General features: G+C 31.8%; 1 protein-coding gene across 4 annotated transcripts in view; it reads left to right on the plus strand.

The window, feature by feature from the left end:
* LOC111696277 (basement membrane-specific heparan sulfate proteoglycan core protein) overlaps positions 1-14,058 on the plus strand; it is a 50,273-nt gene that overhangs the window by 17,574 nt on the left and 18,641 nt on the right. For 3 of the 4 annotated variants that reach the window (XM_023465833.1, XM_023465835.1, XM_023465836.1), the window contains exons 8-11: positions 12,005-12,071; positions 12,410-12,587; positions 13,047-13,232; positions 13,670-13,765. In XM_023465833.1, coding sequence (XP_023321601.1) covers positions 12,005-12,071; positions 12,410-12,587; positions 13,047-13,232; positions 13,670-13,765 — 527 coding nt within the window. Of the gene's footprint in view, positions 1-1,187; positions 1,279-2,281; positions 2,416-2,795; positions 2,944-3,647; positions 3,728-5,479; positions 5,652-6,188; positions 6,242-6,306; positions 6,365-7,767; positions 7,851-8,369; positions 8,442-12,004; positions 12,072-12,409; positions 12,588-13,046; positions 13,233-13,669; positions 13,766-14,058 lie in introns of those variants that run through there. The other variant, XM_023465834.1, reaches the window with a different exon arrangement.

A 14,058-nucleotide genomic window follows, 5' to 3' on the forward strand; every position in this document is an offset into this window, starting at 1 on the left:
AATGTACATGGAAATATTCAAAATATTTATATACGCAGTATACAACACCTTAACCTGGAAACAAGTTCTTTTATTTTATTTTTATTTTTATTAAATCTTTAACTATCTTTAAAGTTTTGAATATTATAGATCTGTTTGTTAAGTACTGGAGAATTTATAAATATACAGAAAATACCCCATTTAAAAAAATGGCGAATCTCAAATAATTATTTTTATTTTATTAAAATTATCTCTTGTAGATGTCATTCTACCAAATGTATTAAAGGCTAGGCTAGGGTTATCTGAAAATATTTGTAAAAAGAAATTTCTTTGGTCAAATGGAATCTTTTTTTTTGGGAAACGAATTTTTCAATTTAAAGGGACTGTAGACGGTATTTCAAGTGACGCTCCTTTTACAGATTTTACAGTCACTTTTACAGGGAACCTCACTTAAAAATAATCAATTCTCAGCTAGAAAACTAATGATATTTCTCTCATTATTTGCCAGCTAAAGGTTTAAAGGGACTGCTTTGAATCGGACATTGCCACATTTAACTTGAGGGTGAGATGAACATAACTGTAAAGTTTCTTATTAAATCCTGTAGTCCTGCTCCAGGTCCCTATATCAACTGATTGACTGGTTTAGATGACTGTNCTAGATACTAGATACTAGATACTAGATACTAGATACTAGATACTAGATACTAGATACTAGATACTAGATACTAGATACTAGATACTAGATACTAGATACTAGATACTAGATACTAGATACTAGATACTAAATACTAAATACTAGATATTAGATACTAGATACTAGATACTAGATACTATATACTAGATATTAGATACTATATACTAGATATTAGATACTAGATACTAGATACTAGATACTAGATACTAGATACTAGATACTAGATACTAGATACTAGATACTAGATACTAGATACTTAACACTTAATACTTAATACTCAATACTTAATACTTAATACTGAATACTAAATACTAAATACTAAATAGTTAATACTAAATACTTAATGCTAAATACTTAACACTTAATACTTAATACTTAATACTTAATACTGAATACTAAATACTAAATACTAAATACTAAATACTAAATATCAAATACTAAATACTAAATACTAAATACTAAATACTAAATACTAACTACTTAATTTATTTATTGGAATCCCCTATATATCTAGGTGGAGTAGGATGCGGAGAAGGGATGTATATGTGCGAGAACAATGTGTGTATTGAGAACTCAATGGTCTGTGATGGAACGCCTCAATGCAGGTTGGTATTCACAACCTGGAAAATAATAATTATTTTTGATAGAAAAAAATTGCTCTTGAGACTTTTTTAACTAAAAGGATAGTTTTTTAAAGGTTTAGATAAATTGTTTTTAATAAATATTTTATTTAATAAAAACGGATTAGTATAATATACTACATTTTTTATCTTCAAAAGTGCACATTTTTCACTGGAGCTTTAATTCTTTTGTTTATGAAGGTGGTTGGGTTATAAATTTCTCTGCTATAAATATTTAAACTTTTAGCTTCTTTAACACTCTATAAAGAAATGTTTCATTTTTATCGATAACTCAACGGTAATGTTGAATGCTTATTTTATGCAACAAAATTTGAATAATAAGTTTACCAAGTTATATTCAGCTCCGGTGCTTCAGAATTGTTTTGTCATATTACAATTTGACATTACTTAGAGTGCATGAAAATATTGATTTTAAATATGTTTTAAGAGATAAATAATGAGAAACCATCCATGTTAAATCACAGGGTAAAATAGTGTCATAAATATTTTATTTTATTAGAACGGATAGTTTTTAAAAGTAAATCACTTTTCTATGTGTTAAATACTGTTTTTAAAATATATAAATGTGGTTAGATCATCTTTAACATTTTTTTATCATTAAAACTGTACATTTTTCACTGCAGTTTGAATTTTTGATTTAATTAAAGAAAAATACATCGATGTTTTCAGGAAAGCTCGGGGATAAACTACCCTCTTAAAATTTTATTTATAATTTTATACTCCATGGTCCAAAATTACCTGGGAGCTCCGGTAATTTTAATACTCTGAATTTCACAGTCATCACAACAGAAAACAAAAACAAAAACTTTACCCCTCCCCCCCTAGGCATCCCCTTCCCCCTGGCTTCTCCCTCCCCCCTTTCTCAGCTTTTGAACGTCAGCGGAAACAAAAATGCCTTTTACATGTGGCGCCTGAACTTTAAATCTACACATTACACAACAAAGTCGCAAAACTTGAAGTATTTCAGGGATTTATCGGATGAGACAAACTGCGACATTCCTCTGTTTACATGTTGTGATGGTGGAAGTATACCCGGAGCAGAGCAGTGCAACGGGTTCAGGAACTGTAGAGACGGATCAGATGAGTTCTATTGTTCTCAAGGTAGGAGAACAAACAATTGTTATCATTAGTCCGTTCTTATCAAATTTACAAAGAAATTGAGTCTATGCCAAAAACTCTAATTATTTATCCCTTTATCTTTGCAAACCTGATGGTGTAAACCTTTGATATTTCAAACTTAGATTATTTGATCTAACAGAATTTATAATTTGAAAAATTTAGAGTCCACGACATTGGGTTTCAAAGATATTGGGATTAGAAAATCAGAATTTGTGGCAAAGGCTCAATTATTTAGGATCGTTTTCTTCCTCGTCTTCGTCGTAGAAACAAACAAATCGCTTTATAAAATGGCAACGACTGTAGGGGGCTGCCAAAGACGATATTCATTTCCTTTATTATTACTTATATCTATAATTGATCAGATAAGACCTGCTCCGGACTAGAGTTTACCTGTGGGACGGGAGAATGTATACCCCTGGAGTTGAGGTGTAACGGGTACCCGGATTGCAGGGACGGATCAGATGAAGCCTGTGGTTGCAACTCATACTGTACAGGAGAAAAAGAACACAGGTAAAACTGTGTATAAAGCATTGAAAATGTTAAAACAAAATATTGGAAATATTAAAATATTGAAATATTAAAATTTGGAAATTTTGTTGTAAAAAATATTATAAATTTTAAATTTTTTTTGAAAATATTGAAACAAATTCTTGAAATATGGAAAGAAAATATTTCAAATATTGCAAGAAAATATTTAAAATATTGAAATTATCAAGAAAAAATTTATCAAAATCAATATATAAATTTGGCTTGTCTGGGTGTTTGTCTGTCTGTTTGTTTGTATCCAATAAACGTCAAAACGGCTGAACCGATCGGGCCCAAATTTTTTGTGGGACATCACGTGACCACAGGGAAGGTTTATGAATGATAAAAATTAAAAAAATTGTGTTTTAAAGGTGGTTAATTTTGTTAAAAATTTAATTTCTTGAAAATCCGCGAATTATTTTTTAAAAATCCGCAAAAATTTGTTCTTCTTTGTTTTAAAATGTAAACAAAAAGAACATGTTCACAATTTAAATAGAAGATGGGCGCGAAGCGCCCTAAAAGTCTAGTATTGAAAATGTGGTTACAAAATTTTGAAACAAAATATTGAAAATATTGAAATTGTTTAAACAAAATATGGAAAATATTGAGACAAAATATAATTAATGTTGAAACTAAATATTCTGAAAAACTGAAAATACTGAAATTAGTTTTAAAAATTTCTAATTCAGATGTAAAAACAATCTGTGTGCGGAGAAATGTGACGGGATGAGGGATTGTCAGGACGGATCAGATGAAATGAATTGCCCAGGTATAAAACAAATATTTCTTTTGGATTTAAAGACTTTTTTTGTGAAATTTTGGAAAAAATCCGGATTGATTGATGCCGCAGTCATTATTTCCAAGTGAAGTTTCCGATTACATGACATTAAAAATATCATGTACTTTACTGTACTTTACATGTACTTTATTGTACTTTACATGTACTTTATTGTACTTTACATGTACTTTAGTGCACTTTACATGTACTTTATTGTACTTTACATGTACTTTACTGTACTTTACATGTATTTTACTGTACTTTACATGTACTTTAGTGCACTTTACATGTACTTTATTGTACTTTACATGTACTTTACTGTACTTTACATGTACTTTACTGTAATTTACTGTACTTTACTGTACTTTACTGTACTTTACATGTACTTTACTGTACTTTACTGTACTTTACATGTACTTTACATGTACTTTGCATGTACTTCAATGTACTTTACATGGTCGATTGACAAGTTGACAATTTATCATTAATTATCAGATTAAAAATGAGGAAGATATCGTTGTTTTTCTGTTTTAAAGGGAGTGACCGGCAATGAATGGTGGTTGAACTGAGAATGTAGTATTGTAGAGAATTTTTTAGGATTTATTTGAGACATACAAAGCGTTTTAAAGATCTATAATCACTGAGTTTGAGCGCAAGCAAAGGTCGACGTTCAAAATCGTCAATTTGGGTGGATACGTTTTGAGAATCGGGTTTTTTAAATTACTAAATAACGACGACAAAAAATGTAACAAAAATTCTGCAGTAAACTAATTAGTTGTTTAGGAACAGGTTGAGAAAATAAAAATTAATCTTATCATCGAAAATAAGTAATCTTATTCAATTATTAGTTTCTATGATCTCTCATTATTCACAAAGATTTTCTACAGATTTTCTGGAACTTTTATTGAAAAGACGACATTTCAAGAATTTGTAGAAATCTGCGAACAAATTCATAGAAAATAAGAAATTCAATAAAATGATGAAAACGAAATAAATGATTCTAACATTGATTTATTGACAAAGGACTTGAGTCTTTGGAACAAAATCAAATATTTAAACCCCAATATATATACCTTTGTTGTTTTCACTACATTCGTCGTCGTTATTTAATAATTAAAAAAAAACCCGATTCTCAAGATGTACCCACCAAAATTGATGATTTTGAACGTCGACTTTGGTCTCAAACTCATTAATTATTTTTAAAACGTTATTTAAAACGTTTTATATGTCTCAATTGACTCCTAAAAATTTCTCTACAATACTGCATTCTCAGTTCAACCACCATACATTGCCGATCACTCCCATTAAAAAGAAAAAAATTCTCTAATTTTTCTTTTATAATCTCTGCTGCATAAATCTATAAGACAGCAATAATGTCTAAGGTTTAAGGTTACTGTTGTGAATCAGGCATATAACTCCTAAAATAAAGAATCCCTTGAAATTACGTGGACAGTCCCTTTAAACCTTGAAATTACGTTGACAGTCCCTTTAAACCTTGAAATTACGTTGACAGTCCCTTTAAACCTTGAAATTACGTTGACAGTCCCTTTAAACCTTGAAATTACGTCGACAGTCCCTTTAAACCTTGAAATTACGTTGACAGTCCCTTTAAACCTTGAAATTACGTCGACAGTCCCTTTAAACCTTGAAATTACGTCGGCAGTCCCTTTAAACCTTGAAAATACGTTGACAGTTCCTTTAAAGTTTTTTGTTCATTCAATTTTATTTTTATTTATCCCACAGTTCGAGATTGTGGAAGGTTTGATTGGAACTGTGGAGAAGGATATTGTATTCCACAATCTATGCACTGTGACGGGATATCCCAGTGTCCGGATATGTCGGATGAGAAGAATTGTAATTGCGGAGTATCCGAGTTCAGATGTAGGGACGGAGCCTGTATCCAGGCTGGTAAAAGGTAAAGAGTTCAATTCATTATTTTAAAGATCGTTTTTGCTCTGCGCAGCATTTCTTCATGCACCTTGTCTTATCAATATGAAAATAATTGAATCTTTGTTTCTAGCTCAATGACAAGGAATCAATTCCTTTTTTACCAAAGTTTTATTCATTCTCTCCTTTAAGTTATTAGGATACAAAAGAATTGAGTTTAATTCCTATATCTTTTCAATCCATGTCGTAAACCTTGGGTATTTTAAACTATTAATTTAGGTTTTAAATGTTAAAAGTTTACACCACCATGTTCCAAAGATAAAGGGATTAGATAATTATTCTTTGTGGGGATCGAGTGTTTAGTTTCCTTATTTGGAAATACTGGCAAAACATTTTATATTAGATTTTAGACACAACAGAAATAAAAGTAAACTTTTTGTTTGTTTAATAAGATTTTAATATTTAGCTCATATCTGCAAATGTAAAACATGTGATATTAAATTGTTATGCCTTGTATTGAATATTATCATTATTCTTAAGAAATAAATGAAACTTTTCTCTCCAGGTGTGATGGAAGATACGACTGTAGAGATTACTCCGATGAAGACTCGTGTATAGGTAAAACAGGATTTATAATTCGGTTGAGAGATATTGAGATAATTCTAATCCTGAACTTTACTCAGGGTGCCGGAAAGGAGAGTGGATGTGCAATGATGGACTCTGTATACCTGAATACCTCAGGAATATCATTCGAGCAATATTTAATGATAATGATTTTGAAAATCAGACCAAGGGTTTATTTTTTTAGGAATCACCTGATCACGCAGTTATCTGATGTTTTACAGAGATTAGATTAATGCTCTTTTATCCCTCCAATTTAAAAGTTGCTACAGTGGATTAAGGGTCGTTGATACCGCTAATTCACAAAAAAAAGTTTAGACGTCCAAATCATTCTTATAAAATTTAATCGCATAAAGTTTTCCAATCAAGATTGAACTTTTATATTACGAACGAATGATTGAACGAATGATTGAGTCTTTGACACAAACTCCGATTTTCTAATCCATATATCTTTCCAACCCAATGGTATAGACTATAAACATTTCAAACTAGGATTTCTGTTAGATCAAAACATCTAAGTTTGAAATATCAAAGGTTTACACGATCCGGATGCAAATATTAGAATATTTGAGTTTGTGCACAAGACTTAATTCCTTTAAATGGAAAAACGTTATAAAGTCAAACATAAGATAGTTTGTTCTAAATGGGTTCCTTGATCTAATTTCAAGCTGCTATTATTTTAAATGCTTGCAAGCTCTATTCACAGCGCTCCCTTTATCGGATTAACAATGAGGAAGATATCGTCGTTCGTCTACTTGAAACAAATCCGCAAATCGCAGAGAACCCTAATTTAACATTTTATTTTTTCGGATATAAAAATAACCTGAGCTGGAAACTTTAAAATGGTGGATATCGGAATTAATGCTTGATCCACTCTTTTTCTTAATTTCCAGATTAAATATTGCTTGTTCTCCTCATGAATTTAATCTCCAGATTAATTAACAGATCGGGTTTACATTCTAAAGTACCGTTCTGAATTGGGTATGGAAATCTTCAAATAAAGGGGCACTTTTAAAATTCGGTGATGGTGATGGACCACACCTCTGTAGAGTAAAAAAGTAGATGTTAGTTCCACATTTATTGAAAATATACTTCGGTCTGGGTTGACCCTCGTCAGTTCTAACGATATAATAACCATCAAAATCGAGAAAAAATTTATAAAAAAAAGATTGTTAAAAATAACAAGAAGATAAACAAACAAAAAAGATTATTCAAAATAAAAATTTGAGCTGTCAAATGGACATAAGGGGAACGAACTCAGATTATCAGATAATTTTCAAATATTCACTTTAAAAAAAAAATGTTTTAAGACAATTATTATTCCTTGATATTGTTTCTGTCACAAAGGTTAAAAAAAACTGTTGTCATGTATGTGTATGAAGTGATGGTGGGGGTCGAACTAATTAACGAACTTTTCGTAAATCGGGGGGAGGGGGAGGGGGGGGACGGCTTGTTTAAGGAGGAGCACTTGAAAGTTCCTGAAAATGAATGAGTATTAAAATAATGATGATACCTGTGTATAGATGTGATGATGTATTTCAATGTCGAGATTTGTCCGACGAGACTAATTGTCCTCTCTGTGCTGAGAATGAAAAGGAGTGCGACGGTATGCAGATTTTATTTTTTATCCGAATCTCTATATCTTTGCAACCTGATGGTGTAAATCGAAACGTTGACCATTTGATCCAACAGTATTTATGATTTGCAATATCAAAGATTTATGACATCAGGCTGCAAACTTAACAGGTTTAAAAATGGTTTTCTATTCCTTATCATCATTCTTTATTCTCCCTGAACTCCTACTCCTATATTCTCCCTGAACCCTTCTCCTACTCCTATATTCTCCCTGAACCCCACTCCTACTCCTATATTCTCCCTGAACCCTACTACTACTCCTATATTCTTCCTGAACCCCACTCCTACTCATTATTCTCCCTGAACCCTACTCCTACTCCTATATTCTTCCTTAACCCCACTCCTACTCATTATTCTCCCTGAACCCTACTCCAACTCTTGTATTCTTCCTGAACCCCACTCCTACTCATTATTCTCCCTGAACCCTACTCCTACTCCTATATTCTCCCTACTCCTTTATCTCCTAGTATCTATTAAACTGTATATCCAGGAGTGTGTATCCTGCCCCAGCAAATCTGTGATGGTAGAGCTGATTGCCGAGACGGATCTGATGAAGAGAACTGTAGGACTTTTTTTACCCGTCCAGGGGGTTGTTGGTCCTGTTGCTGTTGTTGGTGGTGGTGTTGTTGGGTCAACTGTAGAATACAACAGCCAAGCAGATTTTATCCTCCTTATATTTACTATTATTCATACTAAACATAGTGTAACGTACAGGGCTAGCCATTTAACATGAGACCACGGGACATCATAATTCCAAGATAATTTTAAAATAAACATTTTTGTAGTTTTTTGATCCGATTATTTTTTTCGTAAATTTTTTCTGACTTTCTTACGCTACTAATTTAGCACATCGTGAGGCCTTTTAGCCTTACCGATTTCAAAAATACTTTTAAAATTAACCTTTTTCCTTGTCACGATTAAAGTTCTCAGTTAAATTCAAATAGAAAAAGACTTATCGCTATTTGATTTACACTGTGGTATTCATTCGCGAATCTAATTTTAAAACAATACTGGCTGCATCTTAAACATTTTAACTAAAAGAAAATTCAATCTTTTGAAGAAAATCGATAATTTTTGTTATTCTTAAGAGAAAAATAGACTGCATTTTGAACAACTTTTTGAAAGTATCTCTCATTTACCACGTGTATCGGAACATAATTTTGCTGAAATCAAAAAAGTTTAATAGATAATCAGTTTTCTGGAAAGAACATTTAGTACCTAATTTTACATCTTTCTAGTCTTTATATGTTCTCTAATTGTAATCCGATGATTTCATTTGGATACCTAAAAGAAACTGATCCAGCTCTAATTTTCTGATTCCTACATCTTTGCAACCTGATGGTCTACAACTTCAGGTTGTAATGCTGTAGGGATTAGAAGATAAGAGCTGGATCAGTTCTTTTTTATTACAAACTGTAGTGCATGGGGTTTATATTTATATCGTTAAATTTAAATCTTCTATTTTGCCGACGAAAAATATTTGTTAATATATCATATGTATATCAAGATTATACACAGGGTTACCCATAAAGGATGAAACCTCAGAGACGACTGTGCGAAATTTCTTTTTTCTTATTCTCGTCTAAAAACTGAATTTTAGGCAGATACCCTAATTCAACCTTCAGATTATTATATCTAAGAGTTTCAGGTTGTTGTTAAAGGGAGTGTTCGCGAAAAATGAAAGGATGTATAGGCTTACGGTGAAAAATAAGCGCTTTTGATCGCAACTAATCTTACTTCTATCTGTTGCGTCTATAAAGAGAAAATTGTTAAAAACAACTGATACTGAAGAACGTAGTGTCCATACAAATTCAGAAAGTTGACTCGTATCGTAAAATAGTCAAGTTAATTCCAAACAAATCATTCAAATATTTGAACCATAAAGCCATCGATTATTTTTCGACGCATTCGTATATAGTTAATAATTCATAAAATTTGTTCTTTCTTTTATATACAATACACTTAAAACGGTTTTTTTCCGCTAGGTGTCTCTGTCACATGTAATCATTCAAGGCAACAAGAGCAGAGATATTTAGCGGCCAACTATTTCGGCGTTTTATGTGCATTGTATACAAAAAGAATAAAAAATCTTATGAAATATTAACTACAGGGTGTCCCACGAAACATGACAGTTGGTGAATAGTTTAGAATGTCTTCTTCTATAATTTGTTAAGTTGTTTGATACCAATTAGACAATACAAATTTTATATGGGAGTCATGTTATGGTAAAATTGGCTTGAAAGTAAAATAAATTTCGGAAAAAGATATTTTTAACTTAATAAACTGCAAAAATCATTTAATATCTAATAAAGTATATGGAAGACGACTTTCTTTACTATTTACCAACTGTCATGTTTCGTGGGACACCCTGTATATACGAATGAGTAGAAAAATAATCGATGAGTATACAGGTTGTAATATCTGAATGATTTGTTTGAAATTAAATTGATTTGTTTACGATCCAAGTCGTATATTGCAACTTTTTTAGTATGTATGAACACTACACGTTCTTCAGTTTAAGTCGTTTTTAACAATTTTATAGACACTACAGATAGAAGTAGGATTAGTAGCAATCGAAAGCGATTATTTTTCGCCGTAATCCTTTACCCCCTTTCATTTTCCGTGAACAATCCCTTTAAGTCTCGTCCTTTTCTGGTTCCCCTACCTGAAAGGTATTCTTGTAATTTTTATTTGAATTTTGTGTAAATGTCGGAAATATTGAATTGGGTATTTAAATTTTAATCCTATTTATGTCTCAATTGTTTTGTCCACGAAGTTTATATAAACGAGTGATTATACGAATATTATGTAATAGTTAGGGTTGTATCGTATACTAACAAGGAAGATATGCAGAGGGAAAATACCCTTTATAAAAAGTGATGATACACTTGTAAAGGTCATATACCACGGATTAATTGTCTACTCCGTTTTTATTCTAAACAAATCCTTCAGAGATAAAATTATAGGTTTAAAAAGTAGCTATTAATAAATTTGACAGGGTTACCCACAAGGGATTAGGTTTCAAAGATGGACTGCACAGAATTTTTGAGTTTCTCTGCAGTTGTAATTATATTCAAACTTTTCAAAGATCATTTATTATTTTTTTAATGAAGAAGAAAATATTTTAAAATTCAACTGTTGTCGTTAAAGTCTCATTCTTTGTGGGTAACCCCGCAGTATATAATGTACACAGCGTACAGTTTAGAACCTGTTCTAACAGGTTACAGTGTACATGCTGTATCAGGGGTCACAGTAGACATGGTAAAAAAAATGGCGTCTTTTACCAAAACTGTATTCTCTGTAATAAATAAACTTTTTATCCTATCCCGTGCATATCTTCATTGTATTGTAAGAAAATTATCATTGTGAAATATATATTCATTTTCTGTGTTTTATTCTATTGAAGATTACAGCTGAAAGTGTTATCAATTTATCAAACATTTTTGTCTGTGTTTGTGTTCTTTTTATCCGATTTATAAGGATATCAAGTAAACAACATGTAAACTAGCGGTGAAAATATTTCACAAAATATTTCAAAAGCATTATGAATGCTTTTTTCGATAAATTTTTAAACGATTCTTCATACACTTCAAATATTATGCATAAAGTAAATATTTTTAACTAGAATCAAAAGACTACTAAGTCTCTAAAAATCTCTACTGGAATTAGATTTATATGTAATATATTTGTAGATTCTTTTAGATTTAAAAGTTTTGTTTAGTATCTGAAACCAATAATGTTGGTTTCAGGTCCTTGGTCCTGTCTGTAACTATCCTGATTATACTGGTTTCAGGTCCTGTCTGTAACTATCCTGATTTACAGGTTTCAGGTCCTGTCTGTAACTATCCTGATTATACAGGTTTCAGGTCCTGTCTGTAACTATCCTGATTATACTAGTTTCAGGTCCTGCCTGTAACTATCCTGATTATACTAGTTTCAGGTCCTGCCTGTAACTATCCTGATTATACTAGTTTCAGGTCCTGCCTGTAACTATCCTGATTATACTGGTTTCAGGTCCTGTCTGTAACTATACTGATTATACTGGTTTCAGGTCCTGTCTGTAACTATCCTGATTATACTGGTTTCAGGTCCTGTCTGAAACTATACTGATTATACTGGTTTCAGGTCCTGCCTGTAACTATCCTGATGGCAGTTTTGATAGATCACCCAACCCTACCACTGGCAGATGCAGGTACATTAAAAAAAAATATTTTATTAGAAACTTATAAATATTAATTACTATTTTATGAATTCTGACCAAGGCTAGATCTAAAGTGTTATGTTATTTTTTTGTTTTGTTATTTTTCATCTATTTCATTACTAATTGTTTTTTCTCTCTTTTTTTATTACTTATAATTTTTTACATTTTTTATTATTTTATTCATTATTACTCCCCTGCTTCCTAAAGATTTGTTGCGCCTTAGGATTCTCAGCTCGAAGAAAAAGTGTTATTTATCAACGCAAAATCCAATAATAATTTGTTTTATTCCTCATTTGATTTTCATTAACAATCCATTTATTTGATTTTAGATGCAAGGCTGGATATACAGGGGAGGACTGTAACCAGGCCGAGCTAAGTGGATGTGGAGATTACAAGTTCCTCTCAAGGGAGGAGAGTGTACCTGGATGCATCAACTGTTTCTGTATGGGAATACCCACCCGGAGTAATCGAACCACTTGCCAACCCAGCCAACTCTACAGATACAAGGTTCTAGTCTTAAATCTAAATCAGCTTCCTTATTTCAAATCCAAACACTGACCCAGTGAATTTCTGAATTCTTACAGGGTCACCTAAAAAGAATGAAAATTCAGAGACGATTGTACGAAATTTAATTATCATGCTTCTTGCAGTCTCTTTAGCTTAAAAAAATTGTTTCTTTAGTCGCCAAATTATTTCATATACATTAAAAAGATCCTTTATTCAAGGCAGAAGACTAAAATAAACCTTCCTATAGTCACATAGTATGAGTTTTTGGTCGTCCTCATCCCTATCAGAGATTGACTTTGTTTTTAAAGGAAATTTTTAGACTCTTGGAAAGATTTTATGATTTTCTTGATAAACAAAATTGACCGTTTGTGGAGTTTTCAGATTTAAGAATCTTGGATGGTTTGGAATTCTTTGGGTTGTATTCATACTCCGGGTATTTTTAATAATAGATTACTCTAGGAGCGAGCAGTGTTCCAGGAAGACCATCTTGGGTTCTCTCTGACGGACAAGAACCTTGAATACAATATTAACTCATCTGACCTTATTCTGAGTACAGAGAGACAGGAGATATCTTACGACAGGTTTGATGAGGACCCGGAGACAATTTACTACTGGAAACTTCCTCATCAGTTTCTGGGGAATAAGGTGAATACTTTTCTTCTCTTGAAGAATGGAATAAAAGACACGACCAACAAATATCCAATATTACTTAAGACCATAAATAAAATAATTAAATAAATAATGAAATAAATAATGAAATAATGATAATGAAATAATTAATGAAATCGTTAAAACATTCTTTACAACTATAAAATAACCTTGAAAGGGAATACACTATTCAAACTTCCGAATAAAAAGAAACATATATTGTCACTCAGAAATGATGAGACTTTAGAAAACTTCTTAAATTCCTGGTTCCCTTTAGCTGTTTTGTTTCTACCTTATTCAAAGCAGTAAAGTTTAACTTTAAAGCATCAGATTTAAAGAGTTTTCGGCAATCCTGAATGTCATATACTTTGTAGGTAATTTTGATTCTACTTAATGTAAAAAAGAACCATATGTTTCATGGAATTTTATTTCAGCTAACGTCCTATGGTGGGTATCTAGAGTTTATCCTCAGATACATTCCTACTCCAGGTTCTGAACCTACTGTAGGTTCTCCGCTAATAGAGATACAGGTATACCTAGATATATTCCTACTCCAGGTTCAGAACCTGCTCTAGGTTCTCCGCTAATAGAGATACAGGTATACGCATATATATTCCTACTCCAGGTTCAGAACCTACTGTAGGTTCTCCGCTAATAGAGATACAGGTATACCTAGATATATTCCTACTCCAGGTTCAGAACCTATCCTAGGTTCTCCGCTAATAGAGATACAGGTATACCCATATATATTCCTACTCCAGGTTCAGAACCTACTCTAGGTTCTCCGCTAATAGAGATACAGGTATACCTATATATATTCCTA

This window comes from Eurytemora carolleeae, unplaced genomic scaffold, assembly GCF_000591075.1.
Source record: "Eurytemora carolleeae unplaced genomic scaffold, Eaff_2.0 scaffold229, whole genome shotgun sequence".
Classification (NCBI taxonomy): domain Eukaryota; kingdom Metazoa; phylum Arthropoda; class Copepoda; order Calanoida; family Temoridae; genus Eurytemora; species Eurytemora carolleeae.